This window comes from Macrotis lagotis, chromosome 2 (genome assembly GCF_037893015.1).
Source record: "Macrotis lagotis isolate mMagLag1 chromosome 2, bilby.v1.9.chrom.fasta, whole genome shotgun sequence".
Classification (NCBI taxonomy): Eukaryota; Metazoa; Chordata; class Mammalia; order Peramelemorphia; family Peramelidae; genus Macrotis; species Macrotis lagotis.
The window spans coordinates 205,817,282-205,830,590 of record NC_133659.1 but is presented as its reverse complement, the minus strand read 5'-3'; the positions used below and the strand labels follow the sequence as shown (position 1 = coordinate 205,830,590).

The window sequence follows — 13,309 nt, the reverse complement described above, 5'->3', positions numbered from 1 at the left end:
TCATTTAAAAAAATAACCAAAGCATCCAAGATGAGTATTTTTCCCTATTCCTCTTTTTCTTCCTCTTTCCACATCTATTTTGAAAATTATGGCAATGCTGCTATTTCCTCTCTCTTTCTCCTTCCTTTTCTCCATCTCTTTCTCCTCCTCTTCTCCCTCTGTCCACTCAGGGAGTCATATCTTTATATAACCTTATATAGATGCCATGTCTGATATTTAGGGGCTAGATTTTTTCCCCTCTATTATTTATTCTATCATTTCCACCCCCCTCAAAAACTGCCATAATTAACTCTTTTGTCTTACATAGTTTTCATTTATGATTTCTTGAAATGTAACTTTGATAAAGCTCATTTGGATTCAAATGGAGCAACTTGACTATGCTTTTAAACCTAAATCACTTGGCCTCTTATTGATTGACCAATAACAGGTTCCAGTCCCAGCCTCACTTGCTCATTGATTAGATTTTGATGGTTCAGAGTGAATGTAAATAGTACTTGTTTCTGTTCTGCCAGAAACTCTATGGGTCTTCCTCTCCCAGCCTGATTCCATTGTGAAGACAAACTAGACCGTCTTTTATCTTGCTTAGGCTTTAATCACTGAATGGGTGTTGTCACAGACAAACTGACAATCTGTGGGAAAAAATCAGCTTAAATAGGCCAGGGTCTCCCACTGCATTAGCAGTCATCCTGAAATATGTCTTGCCACTGCACTTCCAATGACTCTGGAGGAGAAAGTGAAGTTGATGACTTTGCACTGCCCCACTTAAATCAAATTCACTTACAAATCATGACATTACCCTCCTGATGTCATTGGTCCTCTTCATGCAAAAAGGATGAAAATGTTTATTTTCCTTTCCAATTCCCTCAGCAGTACAGGGGTGAAAGGATATCTTCCCCAAGATCTCTCACGTCTTTTCATTTCTCCACTCTATAGTATCACCCTATGAAAAAGGAAAAATACATTTTTTGGACATAATGTGGGAAATTTGTTTTACCTGACTGCATATATTTGTTACAAGGATTTTATTTTTTCTTTTTTTAGTTAATGAAGATGGAAAGAAGAAAATAATAGATTTTTATTAATTGAAATAAATTTAATTTAACTTTAAAGGAATATTTTTTAAGTATTTCATTGACTAAATTGATAAAAAAAAAAAAGGTTTATAATAGTGAATTCCATAGAGCATTCCAGATTCTTTCAACATTGTTTCAATTATTTATTAAGCCTCAAGCATCATGGGCAAGTCATTTAACTTATCTGTTGAGTTGGGACTAGATGAGGTCTAAAATCCCTTTTCTTTCTCTGTCTCTGTCTCTTTTTCTCTCTTACTTGCTTCCTTTCTCTTTTTCTTCCCTCATCCATCGTCCATCTCTTCCTCTCACTCTCTTTTTTCTATATCTTTGCCACAAAACCCTAAGAAGGGGTCACAAAGAATCAGATAGTTAGAAGGGCTACTAGAAGCCACCTTATCTAAGGTCTTAATTTTTGCAGATGAGTAAACTGAGGCCTGAGGAAATTAAGTGACAGATGAAAAAGGAAGAATGGTGAACTTAGACTTTACCACAGTTGATGATTAACTGTCCTTGGACCAAAGCTTCTTGCACTTTGGGGGAAGCTGTAAGCTTCCCTGAAATCAATTGTTGATCAGTCAAGGATCAATTATTAAACTCTTCTTTTAAGTCATTGTTGTTGTTGTTGTTGTTGTTGAATTGTGTTCCAGCTCCTCATTTGAGTTTTTCTTGGTAAAGAGTGGTTTGCCATTTCCTTCTCCAGTTCATTTGATAGATAAGTAAACTGAGGCAAACAGAGTTAAGTGACTTCCCCAGGAAAGGTAAAGTGTCTGAGGCCAGATTTGAACTCCAGTCCTCTGGACTCCAAGGTTTGTGCCCTATCCCAATACAGCACCACCCAGATGTTATTATCACTGTTATCTTTACACCAACTCCACCCATTTCCCTTTGTTGCCCACTCCCTTTTTCATGTCTCTAGGGCAAGAAGCCTCCACAAGAGCTGCATCACCTAGTCAAATTTATTTGCTGCTGAGTGCTTCTTCCGTTACCAAGGAGTCCCCTTTCTAAGTTGAGTGGCCAGTGCTCCTCCTACATTAATCTGAGTCAGAAACAGGCAATATTCATTATCCCAGTAAGAAGTCCACTTTTTTAGCTTCTATTTTTTGTTCTGGTCAACTCAATGAGTAGATAAATCAACAAATTTTGCTATTACTAATTAACAAGATGTGAGTTCCATCCAAGGGAGAGAAGCAATGTTTATCACACACCATCCATCATCCCTAACAGGAGTTCACTGATCGATCAACCCATGGCCAGGCATGGGTGCCAGTAAGTCTGTCCTCAGCCTGAGTATATTGATCATTTCTTCCCACTCAAGATGATCTTGCATCACAATTCTAAGAGGGAACAAGAAGCCAGGAGATGGGGGAAGGTGACTCTTGACTGTCATCTCAGAAGCTAGGGGAGACTGTATCCTAGGAAAACCTCAGCATCAAAGCCAAGGGCAGCTAGGTATCACAGTGGATAGAGCACGCAATCTGAGTCAAATTCAAGCTCAGGCACCCTGGATGAGTCTCTTAACCAGTTTGCCTCTATTTCCTTATTTGTCAAATGGGCTAGAGAAGGAAATGCCAAACCTCTCCAGTATCTTTGCCAAGAAAACTCCAAATGGAGTCACAAAGAATCAGACACACCTAATACAACTCAACAACCACAACAAATAAAAGCCAAGTCAACAAGTATTATCAAGCACTACTAGGCTCCGCACTAAGTTACATCACACATACAAAGAAAGACAAAAACAATTCCTGGACTCAAGAAGCTCACAATGTAAGAGGAGATAACATGTAAATAAGACAAGCTATATACTGGATAACCTGGAGATACTCTCAGAAGGAACTAAAATTTTAGCAACTTCATGCAAAAGGTGAGATTTAGTTAAGACTTGAAAGTAGCCAGGGAGACTTAGGAATTGGAGATAAAGAGGGAGGGAATTCTAGCTGGGGGTGGGGGGTGAGGGAGGGGTCAGGCAACCAGCAAAAATATCCAGTCAGGAGACTTATTCAAAGAATAGCAAGGAAGTCAAAGTCACTGGATCATAGAATACATAGATACAATATATACTTAATGTAAAAGATAAATTAAGTGCGAATCATTTCAAGTCAACTCACAGGTCAGTAATTTAACAGATATCCTCACTGTACTAGCATTGTTGGTGTGAGGGCTTGCCAAGCCTTTTTCAGTGCTGCTCATCTACTTTTGGTGTCCACCCAACACTGTGGCTCCAAGAAGCTATGGCAAGGGCAGTGGCCACATCCCTGTAAAACCATCTCAGCAAGTAGGTTAAACTAAGTTGAAGATTTAACAGGCCTCATTAACCTTTGAATTAGGGTGATGTCTACTCAAAATATGTGGAATGAGTAGATGAGAACAGTTTGTTCCAACAGCCATGAAGGTAACTGAAGCAGGCACTGTGGAGCCCTTAGAGCTTGGTCAGACATGGAAGATGCCAAGGTCAGCAATTGCATCCTAGGTCATTGCTAATTAGTCCTGACTTCTGTTCCGCTACTGGACCTCACTTAAATCCAATTCATCCACAAGTCAGAACATTACTCCTTGATATCATTGGTTCTCTTTAAAATGAAGGACAGGGGTGGTTAGGTGGCACAGTGGCTAGAGTGCTGGCCTTGGAGTCAGGAGTACCTGGGTTCAAATCCAGCCTCAGACACTTAATAATGACTTAGCTGTGTGGCAAGCCACTTAACCCCATTGCCTTGCAAAAACTAAAAAAAAAAGGACAAACAACAATATCCTCACCATACAGCATTTGTCTATCTCTTGTGTTTGATTTCTCAGTTGGGTCTCATTTTCTAGCTCTTAGATCCTTTTTATCAAACACCTGGACCCCAGTTCTTTATCTTAAAACTGAATCATCTTAACCCCATTTGCCTTGCAAAAACTTAAAAAAAAACAAAAAACAACCTGAATCAGTAAGGCTGGAATGAGTGTCTGGCAAGATCAGTCAAGGATAATTTTACCTTAAGGATGGCAGAATGGGAGCTCACCATTCTTTTCACAGGTACCCCCATAGGGTACAAGGATGAGCAAGGTTTATTTCATCATTTCAGGGTAATATTCCTGAAAAGTTGTCTGGGAGCTATGGCAGAAATGGGATGGAGGGCTGGTACAGAGTGGGTCACCAAACTTGGGTTTTCAGAATATCTCTAGAAGTCAAATTTACAAAAATTAAAACAAAAAGACCTGATGATTCTATCTCTGATTGTATTTCTGGGTTAAATGCAGAACTCTGAAATTGTGATAGTCAGTTCAGACCAAAAGGGTTCTTCAAGATGTCATTGTTGTGCTTTAAAGGTGAGCTGGTGGTTAGTAGCTCTTTCCATACATTAGAGTTTTACCATTTGGTACAATTTTGTGAGATAAATATGGAAAGTAGTAAATGATGCTGAAAAGGTCTGAGAACATATTACCTCTGAAGTGGAAATCATGATAGATTTAGAACTGAAAGAGACAAGAGAGTATCTATTTCAAAAGCCTCATTTTGCAGATGAGAAATCTGAGACCCAATGAGGTTAAGGTGTTTACCCAAAGTAATATAGGTAAGTTAATAGCAAAGCCAAAATTAGAACCAGATTCTCTAATTTCAAATTCAATCCTTTTTTTCAACAAACTATGCTGCCTAGTGATATTAGAAGTATTAGAAATAGGCAAACTGATACAAAGTGAACTAGAGCAGAACCAGAATAATACTGCAGTGATCAACTATGAATGACTTATCTATTCTTAGCAATACAGTGATCCATTCGAGATTTCAAAGAACTAATGCTGAAAAATGCTAAGCACCTCCAGAAAAAGAACTAATGGAATCTGAATGGAGATGGAATCATACTATTTCACTTTCTTGTATTTTCATGTTTTTTTTTGATCTGTGACTTCTTTCACAACATGACAAATACAAAAATATGTTTTGTATGATTGTACATGTAAAACCTATAATAAATGGCTTATGGTCTCAGGGAAGGGGGTGAAAAAAGAGAGGGAGAGAATTTGGTTAAATGAATGTCAAAAATTGTTTATAAATGTAATTGGAAAAACTAGTATTTTGGGGGGGTTTTTTGCAAGGCAATGGGGTTAAGTGACTTGCCCAAGGCCACACAGCTAGGTAAAACTAGAACTAGGTAATTATTAAGTGTCTGAAGCTGAATTTGAACTCAGGTACTCCTGATTCCAGGAGTGGTGCTCTATCTACTGTGCCACCTAGGCACCCCCAAAACTAGTATTTTTTTAAAAAAAGAACTATCTGCTTCTACTCCAAGAGAATGTTAGGGAAACTGGAAGCAACCATGTTGATGCTAAGGTTTGGGGAGAGAGTCAGAGGTCTGAATCAGAGTCTGATAAAGGAAATTCAATGAATATGAGCCTGAAACCAGAATTAAAGGAAATTCAAATGTGGCAAAGTGCTTCTATTGAACTAAATGCATCCAGACCTGCCAGCAGGTTTGCTTTAATAGAAAAAGGAGTGCTGTATAATAATTCAGTTTGTTGGGTTTGATTGAGTAGCCAGACCCAGAATGATGATTAATGATTTGTGTCAAGCTGAAGGAAGGCCTTTTAATGGCAGCCAAAGGAATCTATCCTTGGTCCTGTCCTGTTCTATATTTTTATTGTCAATAAAGACATAAGTGGTATGCTGATAAAAATTTCTGATGACAGAAAATTGAGGATAGCTAATACTGTCAAAGACAGAATCTTCAAGATCCAAGGAGTTTCTGTCAGCAGGCAGGAAGGTCTAAAACTAAGAGACAAAACTCAATACTAATAAATAAAGAGGGTAGCTAGAAGATGCAATGGATAGAGTTCAGACCAGGAGTCAGGGAGACTCCTCTTCCTGAGTTTATAACTCATCTTAGACACTTGCTAGCTGTGTGATCCTGGAGAAGTCATTTAACCCTGTTCAGTTTCTTCATCAGTGAAAATCTGTAAAGTCCAGAAAAGGAAATGTTAAACTACTCCAAGTATCTTTGTCAAGAAAACCCCAAATAGATTCATGAAGAGTTGGACATGACTGAAAAATGAATGAGCAAAAATATGGGTTCAAAAAAATCAGACACTCAAGCTAAGGCTAAGAAAAATATGAATAGATTGCAGTTTATATGAGGAAAAAAAATCATAGAATTCTAGATTTAAAGCTGGGAAGGGACCTTAGAAGCAATTGAATTCAACTCCTTCATTTTATAGAGGAGAAAGATAAGACCCAAAGAGGATGATTTGCCCAGTTATAGAGCCAGTAAGTGTCTTAGGAAGGATTTGAACCCAGGTCTTCCTAACCCATAGCCCTAACCATGACACCACCCTGCCTTCCTTAGAAAAGAAATGGAAGTTTTAGTGAACTCCAAGCTCAGTAATTTTTCACATTTGTTGTTAAATTATTTTTCAGTCATTTCTGGTTGTGATTTTCCATACTGGAATGGCTTGCCATTTCCTTTTCTAGCATGTCTCCATTTTATAGATGAGAAACTGAGATAAATAGAGGTTAAGTGATTGCCAGGGTCACACAGCTAGTAAGTGTCTGAGACTGTCTTTGAATTCACATCTTCCTGACTCTAGTGCTCCAGCCACTGTACCACCTAACTGCCTTGGATTGTTCAGGGACATATGATTGACAGTACAATTCTACAGAAGCCATCCACCTCTTTAAAACAAATAAACAAAGCAAAAACAAATCAAATAGAACCTTGAATCCTGAAATGGTCTTATAATTTTTTACAGATACCACATGGCTTATATAACTGATGGAGCCTGGAGCCCACAGAGACCAGCTGTTTTTTTCACAACTAAAATGGATGGAACTGTGGATATCTGGGACTTTGTATTCAAACAAAGCGATCCTGCTCTCAGCCTCAAGGTTGTGTTCTTATCCTTAGAGATACTTTCTCATACAACTTTCTTCTTGTTTAAATTGGATCTTCCTAAGGAGAGAGATATATGTGTTTGTGTTTATATCGGATGAGGCAGATCTTTTTGTATGAGTGACTGTGTGTATATGTGTTTGTGTAAATGTATAATTTTGTGGAACAGTACATACTCTTATGTCAACATGAAAAACAGTACAGCCATTCACAGGGATTTGTTGCAGGGCTCTGAGAGAATGCTGACTTTAGTTTGCTTCTTTTTAACTCTAGGGAATAGCATGATGCCTGTCTTCAAATAGGTACTTATGAATGTTAAATTGAACTAAATTATACTAAAGACATTCAATAAACATTTATTGAGCATGTGCTAAGCACCATAACAGACCCTGTGGGTAAACCAAAGCCAAAATAAGAAATGTTTCCTGCCCTTAAAGCACTGTCCTTCTATTGGAGGAGGATATACCAAACACACAAATAATATGGAATTAATTTGAGAAAGGGTGGTTGAGGAAAGAAAGTGTATGAAGATTTGGAAAGTAGAAAGGGACAGGGGATATGATGTTGTAAAGAGCTTTAAATGTTAAACAATAAACTTTATTATATTTAATCCAGGAGGTAATAGGGAGCCACTGCAGTTTCTTGAATGGAGAATGTCATGTTCAGTTTAGGAAGATCACTTTGTATATAGAAGATGCATTAAAAAGAGGAGACCCTTGGGGTGGCTAGACAGCGCAGTGGATAAAGCACCAGCCCTGGAGTCAGGAGTACCAGAGTTCAAATCTGGACTCAGGCATTTAATAATCACCTAGCTGTGTGGCCTTGGGCAAGCTACTTAACCCCATTTGCCTTGGGGGAAAAAAAAGAGGAGACCCTTGAGGCAGGTGCTGTGTGGGTAGAATAAAAGCCACTAATAGGAGAGATGATGTGAAGGCAGAAGCAAAACGTGGCAACAGATTGACTATGGGGTGAGAGCAAGGGGTTAAGAATCTGGATTACTGTGGCATCTAGGTGGCTCAGTGGATAGAGCACTGACTCTGGAGTCAGAAGGACCTGAGTTCAAATTTGAACTCAGACACTTAACAAATGCCTAGCTGTGTGACCTTGGGCAAGTCACTTAACCCCATTGCCTTAAAAAAATAAAATTTTAAAAAGAGAGAGAGAATCTGGATTATTTGGGAGGATGGTGGTGGTATAATAGGGAAATTCGGGGGGAAGAAATGAATTTGACTTTAGAAATTCTGTCTGGCTCTCAAGGAACCAGAGACTCAAATCCTAATGAGTTCAGTGCTTTAAAGGACTTTAAAAAAAAACCAGGATGGGGCTAGAGCAAAGAATGGTGATTATTGCCATTCTTAGTGATCTGGGATCAGATAGATACTTCCCTGTCTCCCCCTCACTTTTTTTTCTTCTTCCTTTCTCAGACCCAGAACCAGAGGAAATGTGGATATGAGTCCTCTCTCCAGCACTCACTAGATATGTGAATGTGTCATCACTTAATCTCTCTGATTGAGTTTTCTTATCTGTAAAATTGAAATTATTAGATTTGTTGGGGTGGGGGTGGGGGGAGAATAAAGTGGCTTAGGTAATAGAGACTTAGAGGAAAGTCTGTTAAAATCCTTCCATAGACATGAGGAACCTTCATGAGTCTTAATTAAGAATTAAACTAACTTGGGTTAACCTTCAGAGTTTGTCTTAAGAAGGAACAATGGGAATTAGACTAACACATGTTAGCCTCCAGAGTTTGGTTGGTCTTAAGAAAAAAACAAACAAAATTAGATTAACATACATGTTTGTTAGGTTCTCCAGATTTGTGATCACTCATGCCTTGGACCCAAAGTGGGATTTTGGAGAAGCATATTTTATACAGAGACATAAATCAGAAGGCAGGATATGATAAAGCTGCTCCTAAGTTTGTACATCCAAGGAGTAGCAACTTAAGATGTAATTCATATCATATTGGTTAGGAATGGGAAAGTGCACTCGGGAATAATACTGGGTCAGAAGTGACCCCTCCTGACTCAAGACTTTTGTGCCTCCACAAAGCATGGAAATCTTCCCCTCCAGGATGCTGGAGTCATCCTGTGGTTAAGACAATGGAGAGATTTATATTTGTTTTAAGTAAACCAAATTCATGTTTGATTTTAGAAAATATTATCAAACTATATTGACTACATGACCCTGAGCATATATACATATATATAAATTATGTAAAAAGGTCAGAAAAAAGGTGTTGACTTGCACATGTGGAGAAAGTTTCTAACCTGGTATAGGGAGTACCTAACTCCTCAAACTAATAAAATTACAAATTAAAAATGTAATAATACCCATAGAAACTCTCATGAAAGATTGTTGCAAAGTAATTCTGTTTTGTATATAATGTACTTTGTAAACTTTAAATGTGCTTCATGTTCTGCTGCCTCATCTGGTTTCCCAGACTTCCTTCAAGTCCTATCTAAAATCCATCTTCTATAGGAAGCCTTTCCCAGTTCCTCTTAATTTTAGATCTCTGTAAATTTTTTCCTATTTGTCCTGTATGTATAACCATAGTTGTTTGTTTGTTGTCTCTTACATTGTAAGCTTCTTGAGAACAGGGACTGCCTTTTGCCTTTCTTTGGATCTGCAGTATTAAGTTGTTGTTTGTCCTTCATTCTCTCACCATATTATTTTTTTTTTTTGCAAGGCAATGGGGTTAAGTGATTGCCTAAGGTCACACAGCTAAGAAATTATTAAATGTCTGAGGTCAAATTTGAACTCAGGTCCTTCTAACTCCAGAGCCAATGTTCTATCTACCATGCCACCTAGCTGCCCCTTTGTCCTTCATTCTCAAAGAAAATCATGACATCAGAGAAGTGATGCCATGACATATGAATTGGATTTGAGCGAAGAAGGGCTATGCTGAGTCACCAGCCATATTTTCTCCGCTGGAGCCATTTGGATCCAGTGATCAGATATGGATCGTGACGATTGAAGATGGCACTAGATGTGAGGCAGTCAGAGTTAAGTGACTTCTCCAAGGTCACACAGCTAGTAAGTGTCCAGTGTATGAGGCTGGGTCCTCCTGCTTTCAGAGCTAATGCTCTATTCACTGCATACTTAACTGTTCTATGTTTAGTTTAGTTAAGTGAGTAGCTCAGAGTAGATGCTTAATAAATTTTTATTCACAGACTGATATTTACTTGAAATATCTATTTGACCTTAGGTGTGTGATGAAGCCCTGTTCAGTCTCAAGGTGCAAGATAATGGCTGTTTCCTTGCCTGTGGATCCCAACTGGGAACAACCACCCTGCTGGAGGTCTCTCCAGGACTATGTAACCTCCAAAGGAATGAGAAGAATGCAATGTCATCAGTAAGTGCCCAAGGAGACCTTACAGCTAGTAGAAGTGCTCTTGTCCTAGCCACATGTGAAGATAGGTTGGTCAGAAAAAATAGATAAATCCTTGGGTGAAAATAAAATACATGAGGTATAGGTTATTATAGTAAAAAACATAGTATAATGGAAATCAAAAGTTTCTAACTGACTGGGTAATCTTAGGCAAATTAATTTTCCTCTCTGGGTCTCAGTTTCCCCATTTCTAAACTGAGGATAAGATTTTGAGCTGAAAGGGACCTTAGGAGTCATGTAATCAAATCTATTTTTTTAATTGAAATCTTTCCTTTAAGATTTTGACTGTTAAACTGATTTCTTCTTTGTAAGAAATTCATGATTGAAATTTACAAAAATGGAATTATGTAACATCTTCAATGACTTTTCCCTTTAAGAGGAAATAATGAATATCAACATTAAAAGTAAAAAATATAAATTAAATACTTTCAATTTGATATGCTATATACAAAAAAATACATACATAGTGACAAAAATTATCCATTTATACTTTAGGCTCCTTTCCTTGGGAACCAGCATTGCTATGGTTGTTGCAGTTGTTGTTTCCATTTGATGAGATCTGATAGAATTTAGTGATCCTCCTTCCTCCAGTCATGATCTCAAACTTAAGGATCTTTTCCACCAATATGTTAATAAAATCATTAAATCCTGGCAGCATATTAACAATTTATCACTCTTCATCACAATGTGGATCTAGAATCTTATATATTTGCCCACAAGTTCCAGTGGCAATGGCTAAGACCTAAAATCTATCTTTTTAATGCATAAAGAAAATGAGCCTCAGAGAGGTTTTTATGACTTATCTCCAAGGTCACAGAGGTACTAAATGTCAGAGCTAGGTTTCAACCAGGTCCTCTGACTTCAAATTTATTTTTCTTTCCAATATATTCTATAGTTATTCCTTACACATCTTGGGGTTAGGGACATGGTACCCCTCCAATCTAGAAATTTCATATAAAATTTTTGGCCCTATCTTTGTACCACCAGAGAAGTCTGATTTTTTTTCCTCTTTCTTTTATGGGATGTTAGTAAAATCTTACTGTAAAATTTGGATAAAGTATTTGTCATAGCTCTGTGTCTTCTGCTGGTCTTTGAGTTTTGTCTGCGACTTCTGCATAATTTCACATTTAATTCCTAGTGCCAACTCCTGATATATTGAAATTTGCTATGAGGAAAGTCATGATGTGGAAGAGATACCTGTACTGATCTCCAAGTGCTAATATTCATGATCCTTTGTGATCACTTTAATGAACAGGACCACTTGGTAACTGAGCATCTCCAAAGTCCTGAATCCCAGAACTAGTCCCACCCTAGAGCCAGGAGGTCTCCAAAGAAATCCTTCTACACAAAGTAAAAACCTTTAAGCCTGAGAATCCTAACTATGCTAAGTGCACGCTTCCTCTTCCCTTTTCTCAACCTTATAGTTTCCCCCCATAAAGCCACACCTCTACCTCCTCTCTCTACCACTTCAATCACTCTTCCCCCTTCTGTGGGTTCCCTAGATCTTTGAACGAGAAACTCGTCGAGAGAAGATCCTAGAAGCCCGACACAGAGAGATGCGCCTGAAAGAAAAAGGCAGGGCTGAGTTACGGGATGAAGAAGGGGACGAAACTAAAGTCAGCCAGGAACAGCTCCTGGCCATCGCTGAGGAGGAGTTCTTTGACGTTATCAAAACTGAGATGAAGAGGAGAGAAACTGGTACTAAGAAGGCAAAGGTAAGTATTCAAAGGGATCTTCAGAGGAGCAGAAAGGTGGAAGGTTTGTTCATGTCAATGACCTTAAGCATCACTCAGTCTTATATGTCTTTAACTTACCTATCTAGAAAATGGGAATCTCTTTCCTCATAGTCAAGTTCTAAAATAAATCAAACTCTTAAGTTGAAGAATAAAGCATGTTACCTTAAATAACAATGTAGCCAAACTTGCGCCTTAGGGGATGTCCCATCAGGAGTCTTATAGGAAAGATTTTTATATTTTTTAGGAGAAAAAAAGGGAGGTAGTATGAGATGGCAAAAAGCAAACCAAACAAGGAAATCCATTTCACTATGGTTGCATTGCTCTGGATCCCAGTCTCACTTTCTCCTCCAGAGTCATTTGGGTCCAGTGACCAGATATGAATCAGGATGACTGGAGATGGCCCTGGATTTGAGGCAGTCAGGATTAAGTGACTTGCCCAAGGTCACACAGCTAGTAAGTGTCTAAAGCAACTAGATGTCACAATGAGTAGAGTGAAGGCCCTGAAGTCAGGAGGACCAGAGTTCAAAATTTTAAGAGTAGTAACACAAGAACATTACAGGAATTCTGACATTACTAGGATCATTAAGAGGGAGGGGTGAGTAATGTTACATTTGCTATTAACAGTTTTTCTGTCATTAAAGTAAGAATGTTTTTCTGTCATCATCTATAATATGAGAAACAAACTATATATTTACAAAGATCTCTTTCAGTTCTGACATTCTTTGATTTTTTTTTTAAGAAATAACCAAAGAAATCTACAGTATATTATCCTTTCATGAATAGTTATGACTTGGTATAATAATATCTGATTTTAAACAAATTGAATTGTCATTTACTGGTATGATTTATTATTGTTAATAGCTCATATTTATATAATGGTATATTGCTTCCAAGCTCATACTGTGAGGATCTGAGAAATAATACTGTGAAGTAAAAAAAAGATGTATTATAAGTATACTGAAGATGTATTATTGTGTTTGATGGCTGTGAATAATGGAGCTATACTATTTCAAAACATAAACATACATAAACAATATATATCACAACTATATTTATATAGCTAGCTAGCTAGCTAGATATCAATATCTATCATACACATATTCATACATGCATCTATCTAGCTCTACTTCTATGATCTGTTGAAATATCAAATAATCAACATGGAAACAATGTAAAGACTGACAAATTTCTTTCTGGGTGGGGGAGGGAAAATTGGGGGAAATTGGGGAAAATTTGTAAAACTCAAAATAA

General features: G+C 37.8%; 1 protein-coding gene across 3 annotated transcripts in view; it reads left to right on the top strand.

Annotated features, from left to right (window-relative positions):
• Nucleotides 1-13,309, top strand: part of DNAI2 (dynein axonemal intermediate chain 2) — a 92,685-nt gene that overhangs the window by 67,475 nt on the left and 11,901 nt on the right. For all 3 annotated transcript variants that reach the window (XM_074224647.1, XM_074224645.1, XM_074224646.1), the window contains exons 10-12: nucleotides 6,798-6,933; nucleotides 10,140-10,286; nucleotides 11,825-12,037. In XM_074224647.1, coding sequence (XP_074080748.1) covers nucleotides 6,798-6,933; nucleotides 10,140-10,286; nucleotides 11,825-12,037 — 496 coding nt within the window. The remainder of the gene's footprint in view (nucleotides 1-6,797; nucleotides 6,934-10,139; nucleotides 10,287-11,824; nucleotides 12,038-13,309) is intronic.